Source organism: Tetrao urogallus (assembly GCF_951394365.1).
Source record: "Tetrao urogallus genome assembly, chromosome: 12".
In the NCBI taxonomy this organism is placed as follows: Eukaryota; Metazoa; Chordata; class Aves; order Galliformes; family Phasianidae; genus Tetrao; species Tetrao urogallus.
The window spans coordinates 4,384,884-4,404,340 of NC_136825.1; the positions used below are offsets into that span (position 1 = coordinate 4,384,884).

A 19,457-nucleotide genomic window follows, 5' to 3' on the forward strand; every position below is an offset into this window, starting at 1 on the left:
GGATACCTGGAAACCCTGGAGATACTGCAGCTATTGTCCCTTTACACCTAAGCTCCTTTGAGGCATTCTGATGATGCCAAATGTAGATTAAAATCAAGAATTAATGGGCTTCTTAGAAGTAAGGATAAATCACAGAATTATGCTCATACGCAAGCAGCCCGGAGACTAAATCCTGCAAAGGACATTTTTGCCTACACAGAGCACCAGCCCATCCAACACAGCACCCCGTGGTGACGGCATTACATTTGTTCATCGCTCGGTGACACATCCCACTGAACACTCTTAGCTGCGTCCTTTAAAAGTTCTGTAGTGCTTTATAGGTCTGATGCTGCTTCTACCATTTGCAGTCATTTGCAACAGCGAAATTTAAATGCAAACTTCCTCTCAACCTTATCACAGCATTTTACGTGTGGTGCAGGAACTAAAATAGTCAGCTCTCGTTCAAAAGGTGTTATTGCAAAAGACAAAGAGTGCTAGGAGTACAGATTCAACCAAGCAGATACCTGCTGAAGGTTGCAAACTAGAGGAACATCTCTGCATCCTACTAAGCTCCTGCACACAGAGCCAGGCAGTGAAGTTCTTCCAACCCAAAGGAGCTGGGCCCACAAGAAAATAATCCCCATCATCCACCATCCATCAAGGCATCCTTATTGCAGGCAATATTCCTTTTTGAGAAAGCAGAAAAGCCAAACTGAGGAAGACAGATGCAGGCCTGAGCTCTATAAACCCAGATTTCATTTCCTATCATTCCCCTCCCCCAGGAGCTCAGGGGTGTTTAGATTCTGGGCTGTGGTTTAAGTCCATCTGTGTTCCTCAAGTATAAACATCTTCATTGAAACCAGACTCATCCTGCACAGCCATTCATTTAGTGAGCTCATCTGTGAGAGACACGGACTGGCACATTTCTATGACAACCAAAAAACTTAAAAAAGAACCAGCTTGGCACAAACCAAACAGCTTTTTACAGCCTCTCCATTGTTCCCAAGGCTTCTCTCTCCTTCTCTAGCACCTCTAGTCATCCCGGCTGCACTGCCCAGAACATCAGCTTACCACCAAAGGTTCCTCTCTGCACAGAGGAAGAGGCCTTTTCTAAGACCCTTTTCTAAGATCCCAATGAAGGGAGGACTGCTCTCAAAAAGGAAAACAAAACACAACATAAGAGAACCAAAAGGAATATTATCCTAATTCTTGTCTGAAGAAAGCATACACATCCATCCTGAAGAGACACTTCAGGGTAACCAAGCCATAAGAGAATGAACCAACCAAGTCTGAAAAAAAAATAAATAATAATAATAAAATCCTTTCTTCAAAACCGAATCCAAACAACTTTTTGTTTGTGTTTAAAAGCTTTGCTGTGGATAAACTACTGATAAGGAACTGCAGAAGTACTGTTTTCTCGCCATCAAGAACAACAAAAACTCAAAACCAAATGCCCACTCTTGAAAACCGCCGTTCTTTCATTTGCTGGATCTCAATCTGGTGTTTTTGTTTTTACGCTAAAGCGCCCTAATTTGGGAGAGAGAAAAAAAAAAGGCCCAGGAAGGTTATTTCAGCATAGGCAGTTGAGGCCAATGGTTTATCCTCCTTCTGAGGGAACTCAGGTTAAAATCACCAGGGAAAAATGGGAGCATTACATGAAATAAGCATTTCGTATCCTGATACACAAATGATATAAAATTACGCCAAATTTTCAGTGAAGATACAGGCTTCAGCTCAAAAAAAAATGCAGTTTCTTAATGCACCGAATATTTGTAAGTCTACACATTTAAGCAATTCAGCATCAGATAAATAGAGCAGCTCTTTCTCTGACACACACTGCCAGTCGATGCAGAGTTCACACTGGACTTGTGTCCATCCTCTCAAATCAGCTCACACAACGCATTAATTAGAAGTAGTTACGATTGTTTTTACTAGTAGGGTATGGATGCCAAATCACTCTCAGTGATTCCCAACAAAGAGAAGGATGCTATGACTAAAAACAGAACGGACTCCCAAGATCTCGATGTGCCAACCCACAAATAATGCCAGAAAAACAGTTTTATTTCTTTCAACTCCCATTCTGTCCACCTTCGTTTTTCTAGACCTGCTCTTAACGCTGGCTCTGCTGCACTTGGGAGCTCACCGGACCATCCACTAAGCCTCTTTGTGTTCACAATGTGCCACGTGACCACAGAAATAATAAATCACAGGAATAAAGAGGGGTTTTTGAAACTCGCAGAAACCTCAAGCACAACTTTGTCTGCAACGGTCAGCTTTCTGCTCCTGGCATCATTAAGTATTTCCCAGTCACACACAGACCACAGCCATCATTTCTGTGATCTCTGTCTTGACAATGTTTTGACTTCATCTTTTACTCACAAGTCATTCTGTTTAATTTGCTTCAGATATTTTTCCACACACGATTCAGAGCAGTGATACACTGCCAGGGAAAGTACTGAAATGTTCCCAAAGGCATAGACGAAGGAAAACTCATTTATTAGTGGATCTGAAAGGTACTCTTCATTACTTAAGCAGCATGCCACAGACAAAGAATGTGGCTAGGGCATTACAGCTGTTCCTGGTAAGCACAGCGTTGAGCCACACACCAAAACCACCGTGAGCTCCTGGTGGAATTGGACGCTAGCAAGCCAGAGGGTGTTCGAGTCCAGCCCTAAGGTCCTGGTTCTCCCACTGCCTTAAAGCACAGAGCTGCCAAAAAAGGCATCTCCTCTCCTCAGCCAGCTCCTCTTGGTCAAAAATCAGATCAACAGTCAAAAGATACATCTGGAAAATTCAATCGCCATATGGGAGACTCAGTCTTTGACTCGCTTTCTAGTTTAAAAAAAAAAAAAAAAAAAAAGGCACAACTTTTTTGACAAGCAGCTATTATAGCGTTCAACTGTGTTCTTTCATGCAATATCTCCCATGTCATTAAACTAATAAAGAGATAAAAACGTCAGGCTGAAGCAGCACCTTAGGAAGCTACATGATCGACTACGGCAAATGCCAGGGAACTCATGATAGTCCAGCGCTCACCTGGAATGAGCAACACAGCCAGAACCACAGGCCTTGAGGGACAGCCAGAATTAGGGTACATCCTGAGGACTATCACCCAAGGTAAGGCAGATGTCTGTAAGTGCACCACTTCTCCCTCTCCAGTGCAAATCTGCAAGCACTGGGCTGCACTGTTTGTTTTCTGCTGCCTACACAACACGTCAGACCTGCCTGCAAGGAACACGTTACTATCTACAGGAGCGTGCTCCCCGTGATACATATGCTGCTATCCACTCTGGAACAGGCAAAGACCACACAGTATCACATTGCATTTCCAGCTCTCTGTACAGGTATCCTGTGCCACGTAGGCTCACACAAACGTAGAGATATGTCATTTGTGAGACCAGTGTAATTGCTGCAGATGGTTATCAGCTATAAACAGGAAGCACCCATCCTTCTGATGCTTGCCACTGAAGCAACCAGCAGCAAACAGTTCCCTCCTCATCTCCACTGCTCACTTCTGTGCACTCAGAAATGCATGCCTTCATGCTGCTGCCTCTGCCCCTAGCTGGCAGCACAGCAAGAAACACTCAGGATGCACAGAAACAGGTTCAACATTGAACGACTTGTCACACAATCTGTAGAACTTCTTTTCACATAGGTTAAGACTTACACAAAGCCATTTCTACCTATATGGATGAGGAAATGAAGTGATGTGACATTAAGCAACTCATGAATCTCTTCAATTAATGTGTTATACATAACGGAGACTTCCAGGGAATTATGGCCCTGCAACCATGGCAGTGCCTCATTCTCACCACCGTGTCCCTGAGAATGAGTCGCTTCAATTCCCATATTCTTGCTGTGGAGAATACTTGTCAGGGAGCAAAGGACTCTCCCCAGTCTTCGTTAGCCAGGCAATGGCTGGAATCAAAGGCTGAAACTACTTGCACACAACATTAAGTAGGGCTACTTTATTTTCTGCAACTATTTGAGCACAGTTATCTCCAACTCTCCACTCCTCATGTTGATTTGGGCTTACGCAGCAGGAGATAACGCTCCCATCCCACCTTCTTCAGGGAGCAACTGAAGAGCGTGCCGTCCTTCGCATGGGAGTATGGCAAAGAGAACAACAAACAGTACTGAGATAACCTGCAGCTCCTGAATGGCAGGAGGCCTGCAAGCAGCACACCCCCAGCACCCAGCTGCATTTCAAACCAGCAGCAAAGCTGTCCTGGCCCAGGGTTAGGGCACAGAACAAATCCTAAGACAAAGCAGAAACAGAACAGCAAAAGCTGAAGAAGACAACATCACCATCCGCTCTGGGACCCCAGTCAAGCTCAGCACCATCCTGCAGTGAGATCCTGGGCACTGCTGCTGTTTCCGTACACGTCAGTCCTTTCCAGAAAGTCAGGGAGAAATGGAAAAAGGGAGGAAGAGAGCTTTGAGGTACGCAATATGTATCTTACTGATCAGTCACACAAAAGAGAACATCAGCTACTCACAGGTCAGTGCTCTCCCACGCAACTCAACTCCTCATTGCAATGCTATGCCAGTTTAGGACAGGCCTCTTCTGAACTGCTCTAGGGGTCACAGAGGCGGTCTGTCACCACTTTCACACACTTAGGGATACCATAATTCTCACCTAGAAGTATTTTTGCCAGAAGAGGCAGAAAATCTGTGTTACAACTTGAAGAAAGTCTTTGCTGAATACCGCTTGTAGTCTGTGCATGTGATCTGCAAACTAGAATCACTGGAATTTTAGGCCAGGAGGGTGTCACTGACTAATGAGGATTCTCCCTTCCCTCTGGAGTGTAGGTTTATAGAGGAAAAAGATCATGTTCTCCAGGCAAGTTTACACAAAATGATTCATCTCTAGCCAGCTGCAGTCAAGACATCTGCTTGCTTTCACTTCACTGCAGGGACATTCTCCCCCCTCACTTCCAAAGGAGGCCAAGATTATATCCAATCATAAAAAAAAACTTCAACAATTTCAAAAATGAAGGCAGGTAAGCGACACAGAGGCCCCGGACGCACCTCTGCCCTGCTTAAAGCATGAAGCACACGGTGAATAACTGTGCTGATGAAGTGCTATTTCATCAACAGCCTATTCACTTCCATGCCAAGACATCACCTCTACAGCCTGTGGCTCGCATGCAGCTCTGCCTAAGTACATGAAGGTATTTCTTTGTTTTGAGAATCCCTCGCACATTCCACATGGGATCATGCAGACGGTCCTCATGTGGTCAAATAAAGTTTGTGAACCCATGCCTTTATAGCTTTTCCATATTAATCTGCACTCTGGGCATATATCCAATTAAAGCCACATGTATGGATCACTAGGTTACTAACTGGCTCGCATGCTTGGGGGGGGAGGGGAAATAACAAGCTCATGACTGCACAATTTAACACTGCCTGTGCTTTCACTTTTACATGCACGAGTCTTTCTTAATCTGGTCTTACCATTAATAAAGAGTAATAACATTTGCTGAAGAAAAGCTCAGGCCCCTGCGTGCTGGAACACAGTAGCTAATGCTGAATGCATCCACATCAATGCTAACTCCAATGCAAAGACAAGGTCTTTTCACAAACACTACAAAAACAGGAAGCAAAGGGGAAAACTTTGCAGTGTTTGGAAACAGCAGAGCATTGTTTGTTCAGGATTTTCTTACCAACGCAAAAAAAATCTGGCAACGTGAAATCTGAGCACAGTAAGAGCCTCAGAGCAGATACAAGGATCTCAAGACAGCAGCTCTCCCAAGATCTGCAGGTACACACTGTACAGGCAGGAAGATGCACAGGGTGCTTTATTTTTCCTATTTCTGCTAAGAAAGCCTGACAAGTAAAGAGACACAACCTCCCAAATGCTTGACGTTAAAGCTAGATAATGTAACACAACATTGCATCTTTATCTCAGTCAGAGCGAGCACGATAAGTGAAGAGGCACTAGGAAATGCATAATCCACTACATTTAAGCACTTCCATCATTTTCCAGCGGCATTCAGATGGGCTGGCAGACAGCAGGGGCCTCGCAGCTGCAGGCTGTGCAGCAGGGGAAGAAGTTGGGCTACGGACTTCAGCCCCACGCTGTGAATCACCACCACCACGGCCCGGCAAAGGCGCAGGCAGCCACCACCTCAGAGACTTCTCAGTGGGACCACACAGATCCCAGACCTACTTCAAGCCACTTCACATCGACCTCTCCTTGCACTCTCTGCCACCTTCAACCCACTTGGATATACCAAATGTACAGGCAATACACAAGAGCTAGCACTGCCAAAGTCCCAGCTCCGCCGGGGCATTAAACCCACCAACCCAGGCATTAAACCCACCAACCCAGGCCTTGTCCTAGAAACAGCTTGGGTTCAAACCAACAGAGGATGGCCCTACTCAGGAGCGTGCCACGGAGGGCTCGGTGCTTTCCCATGTCTTCCATCTCCGTGAGCGAGCAGCTTCATACATGGTCAGCTCCCACGGCAGATTTGATTTCCCCAGATTTAAAGTACATTAGTCAATCCAAGTCACTGGGGACATTCGAAATAACTTGCAATAAATCAGTCGAGATTAATTTCAAGAGAGGCAGTGACGTAGCACTGAAAGAAGCATACGTTAGCGTTAGAACAGAGGACATTAGGAATATTTCTAAATGCCAGCAACTTTTTCTCCATAAACGTGTGACAAGAAGGCATTATGGTCTTCAGACAAACACCAGGTTCCAAAGGAAAAGCGGTTACCTAGAAGGGGTATGTCAATATTTAATACCAAAGTGCATGTCTGGTCCTGCACACTGCTCCTCATTTCAAGCTTTTCCAGCTTTATTTCCTGCTTCAATCACTGCAATCACAAAAGACGAATTATCTGACCTTAGAAAATGTGTTTTCAGTCAGACGAGACATGCTGACTGTGTCCGTACTTTCACCTTCAGTAACAAAGTTCTGTGCCAGCACAAGTTTTATGCTTTTTTCAATGTCCACATCATTTTGTTGCAAAGTAGAAGTGATTTTCAGCGCCAGAGCTCCACTCAAGCCTCTTGTGCCTTGCGAGAGGATAAAGAGCCTGTTCCTCACCCATGGATGTCAGAGGCTCTTTCACTAAAAATGTTAAAACTTTCCTCAAAAGTCACTCAGTAGCGGTGATAAAAAAGATGGACCTAAGATAACAACAAAGAGCTGAAAGAACAACAAAACAAAGTAATGACCAGTGATTTGCTCTTTTATAATGTCTTTCATCAGTGCTCCTCAGTTCCATACACTGGGAAGGAAAATATTCTGCTTGTGTTTCGAAACAGAAAGGACTAGGAATTGTACGCGGAGCCCTCAGTACACAGCTGGAGCTGCACATCCTTCTTGCAAGAAGGATGTGAAGAAACACCAGCCCTCCTGCACTAAAAACAAAAAAGAAGAGCTTTAGCTCCTTTTCCAATGCTATACTCATTCCACCACAACATCTTCATTAAATGTAGCAGTTTACAGCAACTGCATGGATTCTCTTCTGCTTTAAACAATGACATAATTATGTCTGCAACGTGATGTTTCTTTCTCTTTCCCCAGACATACAAATAGCCCTCCCTGGTCTATGTTGTTCTCAGATAAGGAACACGGTACTTGGTACATCTTCCAAAAGCCATCAACAGTCAGTTCGTACCCAAAATACAGATATTTGGCTGCTAAGCAGCACAGCAAAGACAATGGTGGATCTCATTCAATAAAGTCCATCGAAGCAGATGGAAATCTCCTATGCTGCAAAAGCAAATGCTGCTGTTCTTGCAAGTTAGTTCCCTCCTCCCACTGTCTCCCAGAGTTGGGGCACTGAAGGAATGCTCAGATAGCAGAACGCCACTGGGGCAGATGGAGCATCCTAGGGAGCCCCACACAGCTCTCCATCACCAACACCCAATGCCCGGTTTGGCATCGTAACAACCAGGGCAAAGAAAGCTTTCCTTGTCCAACAGTCTCTCCAGGCTGCCAGGAACAACTCAATGCTCAGATCTCCAACTGGAGTAACAGATCCCAGCTCCAGGGGAAAAGCCTACAGACTTGCATCAGTTTGCACCATCTAAGCCCATTGCAGAGACCAGTAGGTAAGAGGCCACGCAACTTTCCACTCTCAGTTTCCTATCTGTTGACAGCTTATAGCACAGTAGAGGGAAACACATTTTGAGATGCCTCTGCAATCATATTCTTCTCAAACAGTTCCCAAATTTAAGATCTCAACCTGAGGATGTCTGTGCATTAAATGCATGAGGGCAAACTGCTGATCATTTTTCAAAAACAGACCACAACACTGATTCTATGGAAACTTTGCAATGTGAGTGCAGTCAAGGTTTCCCTGACTTACTCTTTACTCTTCTGAAATCAACCTTAACATCCCCTAAAGTAGAAGTACAGTGGTAGATTGCCAGAAGAGACTAGTACAATAATGCACTAAGCATACATGCAGCAAGAACCTTGAACTGATTGCTCCTGGCTCCCCAGGAGGTACTTTCTGTGCAGGAAGACTGAAAGGCACTTAGAAAAGCACAACCCTGTGGGCCACGTCTTGGTGCCACTCTCTCACACCTCCACTGATTTTTTATGACATTTACAACCATTAAGAATACGAATGGCTATCAACATCAGAAGAGACAACGTGGCCTGGTGGCCAAAGACTCTTCATTTCTGTTCCAACCCCACCCGATTTATCGTAAGCGTTACGTCAAGTCAAAGCTAACAGGAGATGCCACGGGTTCCTGGAGTCCCACCTAGGATGCTGCAGGGGCAACCACAGGTGTACCTCTCCCAAGGAGCTGCAGGTGAAGCATGAATCAATAGCAGCAGACAAGTGTAGACTTTGACTCTTTGTTTTCCCAAAAACACTGACCAGAATGCCTTTGGAGACAATTAGATCACAGCAAAGTCAAAATCCAAGGATTTGCAGAATTGAAGCATTACACTACATTCAAAAATCATATATTCTGATTGTTTCAAGGGCCAAAAATAATCTTTACTTTTTATTTTTCTTGTTCACAGAAGGTCAAACATTCACATTTTGGGGAAGTAAAACTTAGACACTCTTAGTATTTTGACTGAAAATTTGGATTTCACTGGGCAATTGCCACAGAAGTGCTTTGTTTTAAAAAATAATAATAATAATAACATTTTCTACTTCACTATTAATAATGCCCATGCCTGAAAAGGGATAACAAAGTCATTCTAGTCTTACTTTAGGTGCTTGCACAGATAAAGCAAGAACACAGCCTGCTCACCAATACACACTAACTGTGTTAAAGCAGCAAACAGAAACCTTTGTGGTGCAACAGAACCCCACTACAACAGGAACCAGACTGGCAGGAGACACCTGGTGACCCCAAAAGCTTATATTTAAATAGCCAAAACAGACACAGGCTGGGAGGAAAGGAACTCTGTCTTCCAAAACACAGCAAAATCACAGTTTCAATGCTGAGAAAATTCTGTTCCGTATCATTCCAAATGTACTGTTGGGAACACACCATGGGTATCTTCAAGCGGTTTAGGAAAACAAAAGTGTTGTTTTTAAAACCATCCTGCACATGCATTTAGCTAATTTATATGCTTATAAACAAATAAAGTATGAGATGACTTCTTTGTTTGCAAAATTCTTGCCTTATATTTGGGTTGACATCACCAGAAATCTCATCCAGAAAAGACACATTCCTATTCATAGAGACATACCCTTCAAAAATGAGTTTAACTGATTGATAAGAGAAAAAAACGTTTCTTATTATACCTTGCAGACACAACTTCAAGGCTTAAAAACATATGAATGAATTATGGATTCTCAAAAAACAGAAAAGACTTACATTCACCTTTCTTCAGGCAATGTTTATTGCACCACAACCCTACTGGATAATTAAATGCTAATACAATGAAGCAGATTCCATGTGTGTTTCTTTTTTCCCCCCCAACTTTGCAGGATATGAAGGTCCAAAATAAATCTTTGTCCTACTACACCTTGAAGGAGGTGTTCAGTACTGTCCTTACCAGGGCTATTAGATTGTAGTGAGCAGTCCTCATGTCCTCAGCCACATCTTCTTCCCCTAGAAGGGAGTCACGTTACTGACTTCCCTCCAGGATAGTGTTGATGGCATGAAATGGGTCAGACAGCAGCAGTTTCCATATGCTTCTATCTCACAAGGGTATTTCCAGTAAGCCTGTCTCCCACAAAAGAGCCATCCACCCAAGTGCAGGTTGCTCAGCATCTACAGTCCATCAGCCGAAGAACTGGGCTCCGTTTTGTGGAGCTGCACTGCTGCAGACACCCAATGCGACAGCCCCACGTGGGCCTCATTAAGCCCCTCATGCTGCTTGGACCCTACATCCTACTGGAGATGCCACGAGCAGTGAGTGGTAATCCCCCTCCTCACATTACCCAACCAAAGCCAACAGAGCAAGTCAAGAATGTACATCACTGAGCATACTTCCAGTTCAGATCTGAGTCACTGCAACCTGATGAGCTTCTTAAGTTCCATTCAAAACAGGTATGTGTCTAGTAGACACACTGAACTCCACTCTTCAATCTGCCACCTGGCATCTCATCTGCTTTTGCATTTCACACTCCATGGCTCTGTCCCATCAGTCATGCGACAGCCCAAGGGCAAAGTCAGGAAATGACTGTAAGTATGGGAAAGCACTATTAACTGCAGGTGTCCCCAGGCTTTGAACTAGGAACCCCTTTTCCCAAAAGTGGAGGGTATTTTTAAATTCCCCTAGTTTTTAAGCCCATGAAGTGAAGGCCTTTTAGTTTAGCATCTGGTTCTGACTTCATGTTTTTCTCTGCAACCACAAGAGCTCAACTTCACTCACCATTGACGTGCCTGGTTATAATGTATGCTTTTCAATTGTCTTTTCCTTTTCCTGGTATTGCCCCTGCATTCTTAAATATTGTGCAAAACAGGAAAATTTTACGCAATGATTTAATAATACATTGTTTTTGGCAGCAACTCCAGCCTGCCATGTTTCCCTCTCTTCTTCCTCAGCAGTTTGGTGGAAGTCTGCACTGAAACAGATCGGTTCCCCAGCCCAGTTGAAAAAGAAAAAAAAGACAAGAAAATCTGCAAAAAAGTTCCAATAGAGCAAGTGTTCCCCAACCCAGTTCACACAGGTTTTCTCAACATGACCCCAAGGAAAGGTTATTTTACTGAGGGCACACATGTGCACTAGTGCTCCATATGGGTTATACACACTAAGGTATCAATTGTCTTCTGATATGCAAATGTTTATGGAACTAAACACACATACCTATAAACACATGCAGACCCAGGACAAAACCAATGCAACTAGCAATGCTCAAAACACTAACAAGCCACAGCCTACCCATGCAACCCACAATCTAATTACCTCTAAAGGATCCAAAATGCTTCAACTATTTGAGGTAGATCATGTCTTCCATAAATCCTATGTGGGGAGTGAAGCAAATCCTATCCATCCAGTTATGCTTACTAACACAGAAGACACAAGGAAATGAGAGAAGCCATTTTATTGTACCACGTTAAAACTCACCTGTTATTTAGGAAACTCAAATGTATAAATAAACGATGTACAATAACTAAACAGTTCCAAGAATCACTCCTCCCTGTGTACTAAGCCTGCCATCTTCTTCCTCCAAAAACCTCTCTCAACATACACAGTTCTACCAATGCTTTTGATGGAGACCAATGCTTCAGCCTCTGTACCAACACAAACCTGAGTCTGTCACTTGGGAAGCTGGTACAGACCAGGTGCTTGGCTGAGCCTAGGACCTCTGATAAACTACATGTTCTTTTTGTGCTTTGCACATCCTCTCCTAGAAGGACCGCTCCCAGGCTCTGATGGTCCCTCAGGCTCTTTCCACCTCTAGCCACCAGAAAACAAACAAGGCTGATCTCACCGCCCCACAGAGGGATGCTGAGCTCTGCCAGTCCCTGCAGATGCAGGATGAGGTCCCCAGTGAGTACCAGAGCAGCTCCTGCAGGGCACCGTTGCCCCACACGGTGCTGAGCACCGCATCTTTGCTCCCCAGCCATAAGGAAAAGTGAGGCAGAAGTATTCCTGAGTATCCCTTCTATCCCTTCTACTTATGCTCCTAAACACCTAAAATTTACTGGCTGTGTATTAACACTAACAGCCTCAAGAGCTCTCACTCTATCAATGAATGTAGCTTCTGTTTTCATATTTTATACAAGTTCTGTAACATATTAACGCATACCTTAACACTACTGACATGTAAATACGCTTTTTAACCACTGTAGGAACTACATATTCAAAGGTGTGTTTGACAGGCACTAAACAACTTTGAAGAAATACCATTTTAGGTTTTCTTATGCCTATCTGAGGACTGAGTAAAGCGAGTTTCTCACAGCAGAGTAAGACCCCAGTAAGTCACCAAGAGAAATGTGGGGTTTGGTAATGCAGCCACATGCCTGCCTTTACCACACAGATTCTCGCTTTCAGCAGCACAGATAACAGGGAGCAATTTGTCCTCAATATGCAGAGAATTCTGAATGATCGCTGTGGCATGCAAATGAAAAGATTCAGTGCTTTTCCTGATAAGTCTGGAGAAAATACCTGATCAATGGCAACGGGGTAAACGTCAATGAGCAGAAACACACAGACCCCAACCTACAGCTACCACTTGTTGTTGAATGCAAACAATCACCACCGGTATGAAACAATGCTAAATATTATCTCAGAACGTAAATTAACATTCCATTGCTATGCTGGATTGCAAAGAAGTTGCTTCGTTATTTATGCACTCATATTTGCTCCGTGCATAATGATGGCAGGCCCATTAGGCTCATTTTAAGTCACATTCTTAGAGCCTCATCGATAGCTCATGACTGAGGCCAGCACTTGGTTTACTGAACACAGCGTTTACTTCTTCTATTATTCCTCTAGCTAATTCATTATCATTCTGTTTTCAGCCTGGATAATGGTATGACATTCCCTTTCCAGGAAAGACTTAGAAGAATTCTCCTTATAAGATTGTTTTGAAACTTCAGAGTTCTGCATAATGCTTCCCACTTGAGCTAATTGTTTTTCAAGGGAAATTTGATTTTAAAAAGCGTGTTTTCCTAACTAATGGGAACCTGCACTAAAGTAAACAATGAGTCTGGCCTGATAGGAATTTTTGCTCTATCTTTATAACAGAAGGAAGGAAAGCCATGTAACAGCAGGCTGAAACACATGCAGCAGCAAAATCGTTGAATTTTAAAAAACAATTAGAAGACAATTTTCTACTCCACTTCTCCTATTTGAAACAGATCATCCTGCCCTGCCTCATTTAATATTAATTGTGTATGTTCTTTTCTCTAGAAGAAAACATTAAATGCAGCTCCCTAACTCACGTTTTCGTGTCAAGTACATTTCCCATTAGCTATCGTGTCAATAAACCATTGTTCTCATAGATCATCTCTGCCCTGGAAATAATGTAAGAGGCACTCCACAATTTTTTCAGGTTTGCCACCAGCTTTGAACATAACACTGAACTTACCTGCCAGGGGCGAACCTGGAAATCTGAAATGAGCATGAAAAGCCAAAGTTTCCTCCTCCTTGAGGGAAATTAATGAGTAACTTCATGGTTTTAATTATGTCTTATCTTCCCAGATGGGAATTAGAGAGGTCATCCCTAGCCAGCAGAAGTGAATTGCTTATTTATTCCTTCCTCGTCTGCTGCACGTACATACACACCGCAGGGCCTCCTGCCAATCCAGAACCTTAAAACCCACTGTCCTCAACACCTTGCCCTGCTGGGGCAAGAAAAAGCAGAAGAGAGGCATGAAAGGGACAGGGCAGAAGGATGTCAGAAGTTCAGGTTCACCTGCCACCTTTAAACTACTGAACATTAAATTTTAACATTGCTGCTGAAGATAGCAGTAGTTTGTTCTTCAACAACAACAACAACAACGAAAGTCACAGAAGGAATATTAAATTGGATTTCATTCCTTTGTTTTTATTATCGTTGCCCTTCAAGCTGCACAAGGACAGATCTTTGTGAAAAAAAAATTAGCAAGGGCAACACTTTGGGGTTTGGGAAGTGTTTATAAAATAAACGTTATTCCTCCCATGGAGAAGAAAGTCAGATTCATCCCTAAGCAAGCATATAAAGTTTGTAAGTATCAAAATTTCCTGCTGGGCCTTTGGCATTAAATTTAAAAAATAAAATAAAATAAAACAAAGCAATGTAGATTTGTTTTTACCTACACTGAGAAATATTCTAACCAGCGTAGGAATGAAAGCCTGGGCAGCATGGAAGGCTACTGGTGAAACTGCATTGCTTTTTAGTAACCGGTTCTTTGAAAAATGAGAAACCCGAAGGAAAGGATGTAAATCACATCAAGCACCAACACCTCCACTGTGGAACTCCACAAGCTCATCTGTTTCCATGTAACTGAGCCCCCTAACAATTCAGAACTCCACTGTCAGTACTGCTCTTACATGAGCATCGGCTTATTTTAGTTGAAAGACGCTTGTGATAACGTCAGAAAAAACATTTTGTAAAGAAAATTCATTTTTCCTCTCTACGCTTTGCTAAAATGTGATGCCCCAAACACTTGTTCCACTGCATTCTTGCGTGGAGCTTCCTTTAAAGAATGCTATTCTATCAGGCACAAAACACATCACTGCTGAATCGAGGCCAGGAAGCAGCCATCTCTTGCAAAAAAGCTGTAGGTAGGGTCTCAGTATTCATGTTGAGATGTGCGAACATACTGTGTAGACCAGAAAAAGCTGCAGAACAACCCATACACACACCAGCTCCTGCTCCACAGCCCCCAAACTAACTTGTAGGAGTCTGCGTGGAGAAGACCTCCATTCAAACACACGTTTCAGGTGACACTGAAAAGGACAGAAAACGCCTGGAATCACCCAATCACCCATCCACCATTCTCACAGACACCATCTCCCAGATCTGGATTTAGGTGTCATCACCACTTTAGCTTTCAAATGCAAAACAAAGTGATGTTATTTTCCTGTTCGATTTTATTCATGTTATAGAGAATGCAGTAAAACTCGTCGTGCCAGAGGATTTGCAGAGAGACGATGTGAAGATTAATTAGCAGCTGCTCATAAAGCACCTTGGCTATGGAAAGCCCTATGTGCAAAAACGACCTTGCTATCAGAGCTGCTGAGCACTCCCAGCGCTCACCGTCAATGGAAGGGATGGATATTTTTCCTCAGCCTTCTAAAACCAAATCAATTGCATCTCGATATCTACCAACGTCTCCAGGAGGTTCTGGCCTTGTGCCCGTCCCCCATTTCCGCAGGGGGACCACATGTTTTGGTTAAGTCACATCTTTTCATCTTCAAAAAAGAGGAAGATGGAGATAACGTGGAACCAAGACACCTGCTGAGCACACCGTGCACACGTTCAGGTAACAAGTGAGCAAATCACACCCCAGTCCCCCAGTTACTTCCTACAAAAAACAGACAGCATTTCAAATATCAAAGCGTAGATATCCCTGTGAACCACAGCACTTACTCAGACCCAGCACTGGAAAAAAAATTGATAAGGCATAATACCAAGCACTGAGAGCCCTGCTCAACAAAATGGAGCCTGAAATGGTACATGCAATGCTTTGCTATCTACTTGCTCCTTCTGTGCCTACAACAGTTAGGAATGCCATCGCATTAATTAAAGCACCACCCTGCAGGACTTGAGAAATCTTTTGGGGGATGATTTCTTGGGTGGCAGCTCTGCCAGCGAGCAGAGCTTGGCGTCTCCTGTACGAACACAACTTCATGCCTAAGTATTGCTACACCACAGAGGTTTGTGCTGGAGCACCATAACACTTCTTCACCAACATCCTTCTGTGCTCAGACAACCACCAGCTGGGGATGCTGCTGGGAAATCACCTTATCCCCATCACATCCAACTTCCCCCTGTGCTGACGGAATCTCCTTAAAACAAGGAACTGCAAAAAAAAAAAGCTACTCATGCCCACGTCCTTTGGGGCCTTCCCCCTGCAACACTCGCCCAAGGCTTCCTTCTCCTTCACACAGCACTTCCACCGAGCAAAGAACCACATTCCCTTGCAAACACCCTCAGCAGTGCAGGCGGTACGGAGGTGTCAGTGTGGCACGAGGAGTGTCGTGAGAACAGGCAGCTGGCCTACCTGAGGGCATGGCACGGCGGGACACCTGTCTGCAGGGCCGTGCAGGATGGATGGGTATTTGTAGGGTGATGAAGGAGGGACGTTTATTTGCATGGAGGTGCAGGAGGATATGTATCAGTAGGGTGATGCAGAAGGAACATCTATTTGAAGTGCAATGCAGGAGGGGAAGCGTATGTGCAGGGTGATGCAGAAGGAACACGCGTTTACAGAGCGATGCAGAAGGAATCTGTATTTGCAAAGCAACGCAAAAAGGATGTGCAATTTGCAGGGCGATGCAGAAGGGACAAGCGTTTGCAGAATGTGTGATTCTGTGATTCTGAGAGACGCAGGGGGATTGCTCATTGACGTGAAAAAATCCAACCTCTAGATGAAGCCCATCTCCATTCACCCTCCCTGGGAAACCACACAAAAGCCAATGCACATTGATATCATGAGTGTCCTATAGGAAGGCCAGAAGGAAATCATTGAGAAAAAATGAAGCATTCACATGTGATGAAAAAAAAAAAAAAAAAAAAAAGGAAAAAGAGATAAATAAAAAGGGAGGAGGGGGGCACGACGGCAGCGTCGCCCGGTCAGAAGCCGCGTAAAGCTGCGCGCTGCGCCCAGGGCCGTCAGCCCGAATCGGGGGCTCCGATCCCCACCGACGCGGAGCCGCACGCGGAGCTCCGTAGCGCGCTCCCGCGCCGCGCCCGCGCGCCGCCCTGGGCCCATTGATCGCCGGGGGGCGCGGGGGGCGCGGCGAAGCCCGAATTAACGACCGAAGAGCGGCGCGGTGCCACGACCTCGCATTTTCACCCCGAAACGCCGGCGTCCCCCGCTCCACTCACCGTGGCCGAAGCGACGGCGCCGTCCGCCAGGGTCAAGTGGTGCGGCTCCCACCGCCGCAGGAACTTGGAGGTGAGGATCTTGCTGAGAAACGTCCGGGGGTGCCGGATGACGCACACCTGGATGTCCCCCTCCTGCAGCAGTTTGTACCTCATGCCGTTGCAGTGCAGCAGGGCCCGGCGGCACGGCGCGGCTGCGGGGCGGGTGCCCTCGGGGCCCGGCGGCGGTTCTGCGGGGAGCGCCCTGCCGTCCTCTGCGCGCTGCCCGCGGTCGCCGGAGCCGCCGCCGCCGCCGCCGCTGCGATCCATCGCGGCTGAGGGGATGGCGGCGGGCGGAGGCGGGGAGAGGAAAAGAAAGGAGATCCGACCCCACGCGGCGGGCTCAAAAATTTAAATCGAGGAGGAGGAAAATAATAATAATTAAAAAAAAAAAAAAAAACACACAAAGCCGCCGGAGAGGGCGAGGGAGCGGGGTTCAAGGGAAGCGATCAGAAGCCGAATTCAAACTTCCCCCTCCGCCCCGCGGCGGGGCCCCGCGCCGCTCCCGCAGCGCCACATCCACGCCCGGCTCCCGGCGGGGGCTGCAGACAAAAGGCGGCGGCGGGGGATCGGCGCGGGGCTGCGGGGTGGCCGGCCGCGGCTCCTTCCTTCCCCCCGGGGCGTGTGCGCGACAGCGGGCGGCGGCGGGCGCGCGTGTGCATGTAGGTGGGTGCGTGGGTGCCCGCGCGTGGCCGGGGCGCGGGCGCGTGTATGTGAGTGAGTGTGTGTGTGTGTGTGTGTGTGTGATTTGTGTGTCTGTGTGTGTGGCGCGGGCGGGCGGGTTTCTGTGTGTATATCTGTGTGTGTGTGTGTGCGTGTCTCTGTGTGTGTGTGTGGTGTCCCCGCGCGCGCCGCCACCGCGGGAGGAGGCGGTGAGAGGAGAGAGCGCTGCCCACTGCCTCTCTCGCCGAAGCCGCTCCGGGCGCAGCCGATTGGCTCCGGCGAGGTCACGTGCCGCCTTCCCTGACGTCAATGGCCGCGGAGCCGCCGAGGGCAGCGGCGGCAGCGGCGTTGGCGGCCGCGCGCGCCTCTTCCCGCGCAAGCAGCGCGGTCGCCGCGCCCCTCCCCCGTTCTCAGAGGGGCCGGGGAGGGCGGTGCGACCCTGAGCAAACTGCCCAGGGAAGGGCGGAGGTGTGTGGGCACACCTGCGCGCCCCCGGAGGGCAGCCCTCCGCCCTGAGGAAAAGGCTGTTGGAAAAGGGAAGAAAAAGGGGTTTTGTTGTGTTCAATCACGATAGATAGCCCCGGGGCAGGCCCCAGGGTGGGGGCGGCCCTGCCTCAGGGCTGGGCGATGACCCGACAATCCAGAGGCCAAGGAAGTCTCAGGCTGTGGATCTTGCTCCCATTTTCCTGAACTGAACCACCACGCCACGACCAATAACATGTATATTTCATATAATATACACACGTGTTACCAAACGTTGGGATGTATCAAGCTGGGCCCAGCCCAGGTCAGGACTTGAGGAGAAATGTACCGGGCTGCTTCAGCACAACAGTCAGAGGAAATCTAAATCTTAAAGGTTGAAACTCATTGCTGATGGGAAAGGCAGGGGTGCAGTTCCAGCAGAGCCATCACCTGCCCTGGAGAAAACTCCCATTGAAACTTAGGTTCACATCGGGAGTCACAGTTACAAAGTGGAGAGGCGAGCTGCGACTGGAAGGGTTGGGAGCTTTTGCTGTCCAGCCTTTTGTGTTGGCGGCTGTTAGAAACAACTCCTGACTGCATGGTGCACAATTCTGAGCATGTCCATCGTGACTGTTGCTGTAAAGCCGTTGTGTTGAAATAGGCTTGCATCTGACAGCAGAATTGCTAGTTAAACACTTTCAGCGGGGAAGGATTTTGTAACCTATCAATACTAGCGAACTCTGTGAATACTTTTGTTGAATGTCAGCATCAAAATAATCTAGAAAAAGCTAGGAAGTTGCCAGAGTGCTTCTAAATACCAGTTTCTAGAGTGATGCACAGAATTGCAGAATTTGGCTAAAGCTAGCAGAAAGACTCATTTAATAACAGGAATGATACAACCAACAGGAAGACAAAAATCTCTGTTGTAGAAGTTCAGTTTGTCCATATCTAAAAGCCTTGGTTTCTTCCTGAACTTAAACCAACCAGCCACTGTGTGCTAACTATTACAAGCAGCTCCCACAAAGCTTTGTATACTGTACACTGTGAGGGGTGATTGACACATGTGTTTGCACAAATTAAATCAGATCTACCCATACCTGTAAATTTGTGTGGATCTCCTATTAAGAAAAGAGAGAGGGGAAGGGAAGGGAAGGGAAGGGAAGGGAAGGGAAGGGAAGGGAAGGGAAGGAAGAAAGGAATTTAAAAAAAAAAAAAATTCGAAACTAATTTTTAAAAGGACAGCTTTGTTTAGATGTAAGCTTTTCACTGCAGGAACTCTGTTTCTAGGAGTTCCTACGATGGCTGATACAAGGGAGACGTGTTCTTGTCTGACCCACTGCACTGTTCTGGTTCTCGCAATAGCGGTCTCAATGGTAAGACTATTTGCACAC

The 19,457-nt window shown here is 46.1% G+C and overlaps 1 protein-coding gene across 1 annotated transcript in view; it reads right to left on the minus strand.

Moving 5' to 3' along the window:
- Positions 1 to 17,211, minus strand: part of CMIP (c-Maf inducing protein) — a gene marked incomplete at both ends in the record, with an annotated part of 120,933 nt that extends 103,722 nt beyond the window's left edge. Inside the window, one exon of the mRNA XM_079541225.1 lies at positions 16,906 to 17,211. Within this exon, the coding sequence (XP_079397351.1) occupies positions 16,906 to 17,211 (306 nt within the window). The remainder of the gene's footprint in view (positions 1 to 16,905) is intronic.
- Between the last annotated feature and the right edge of the window lie 2,246 nt (positions 17,212 to 19,457).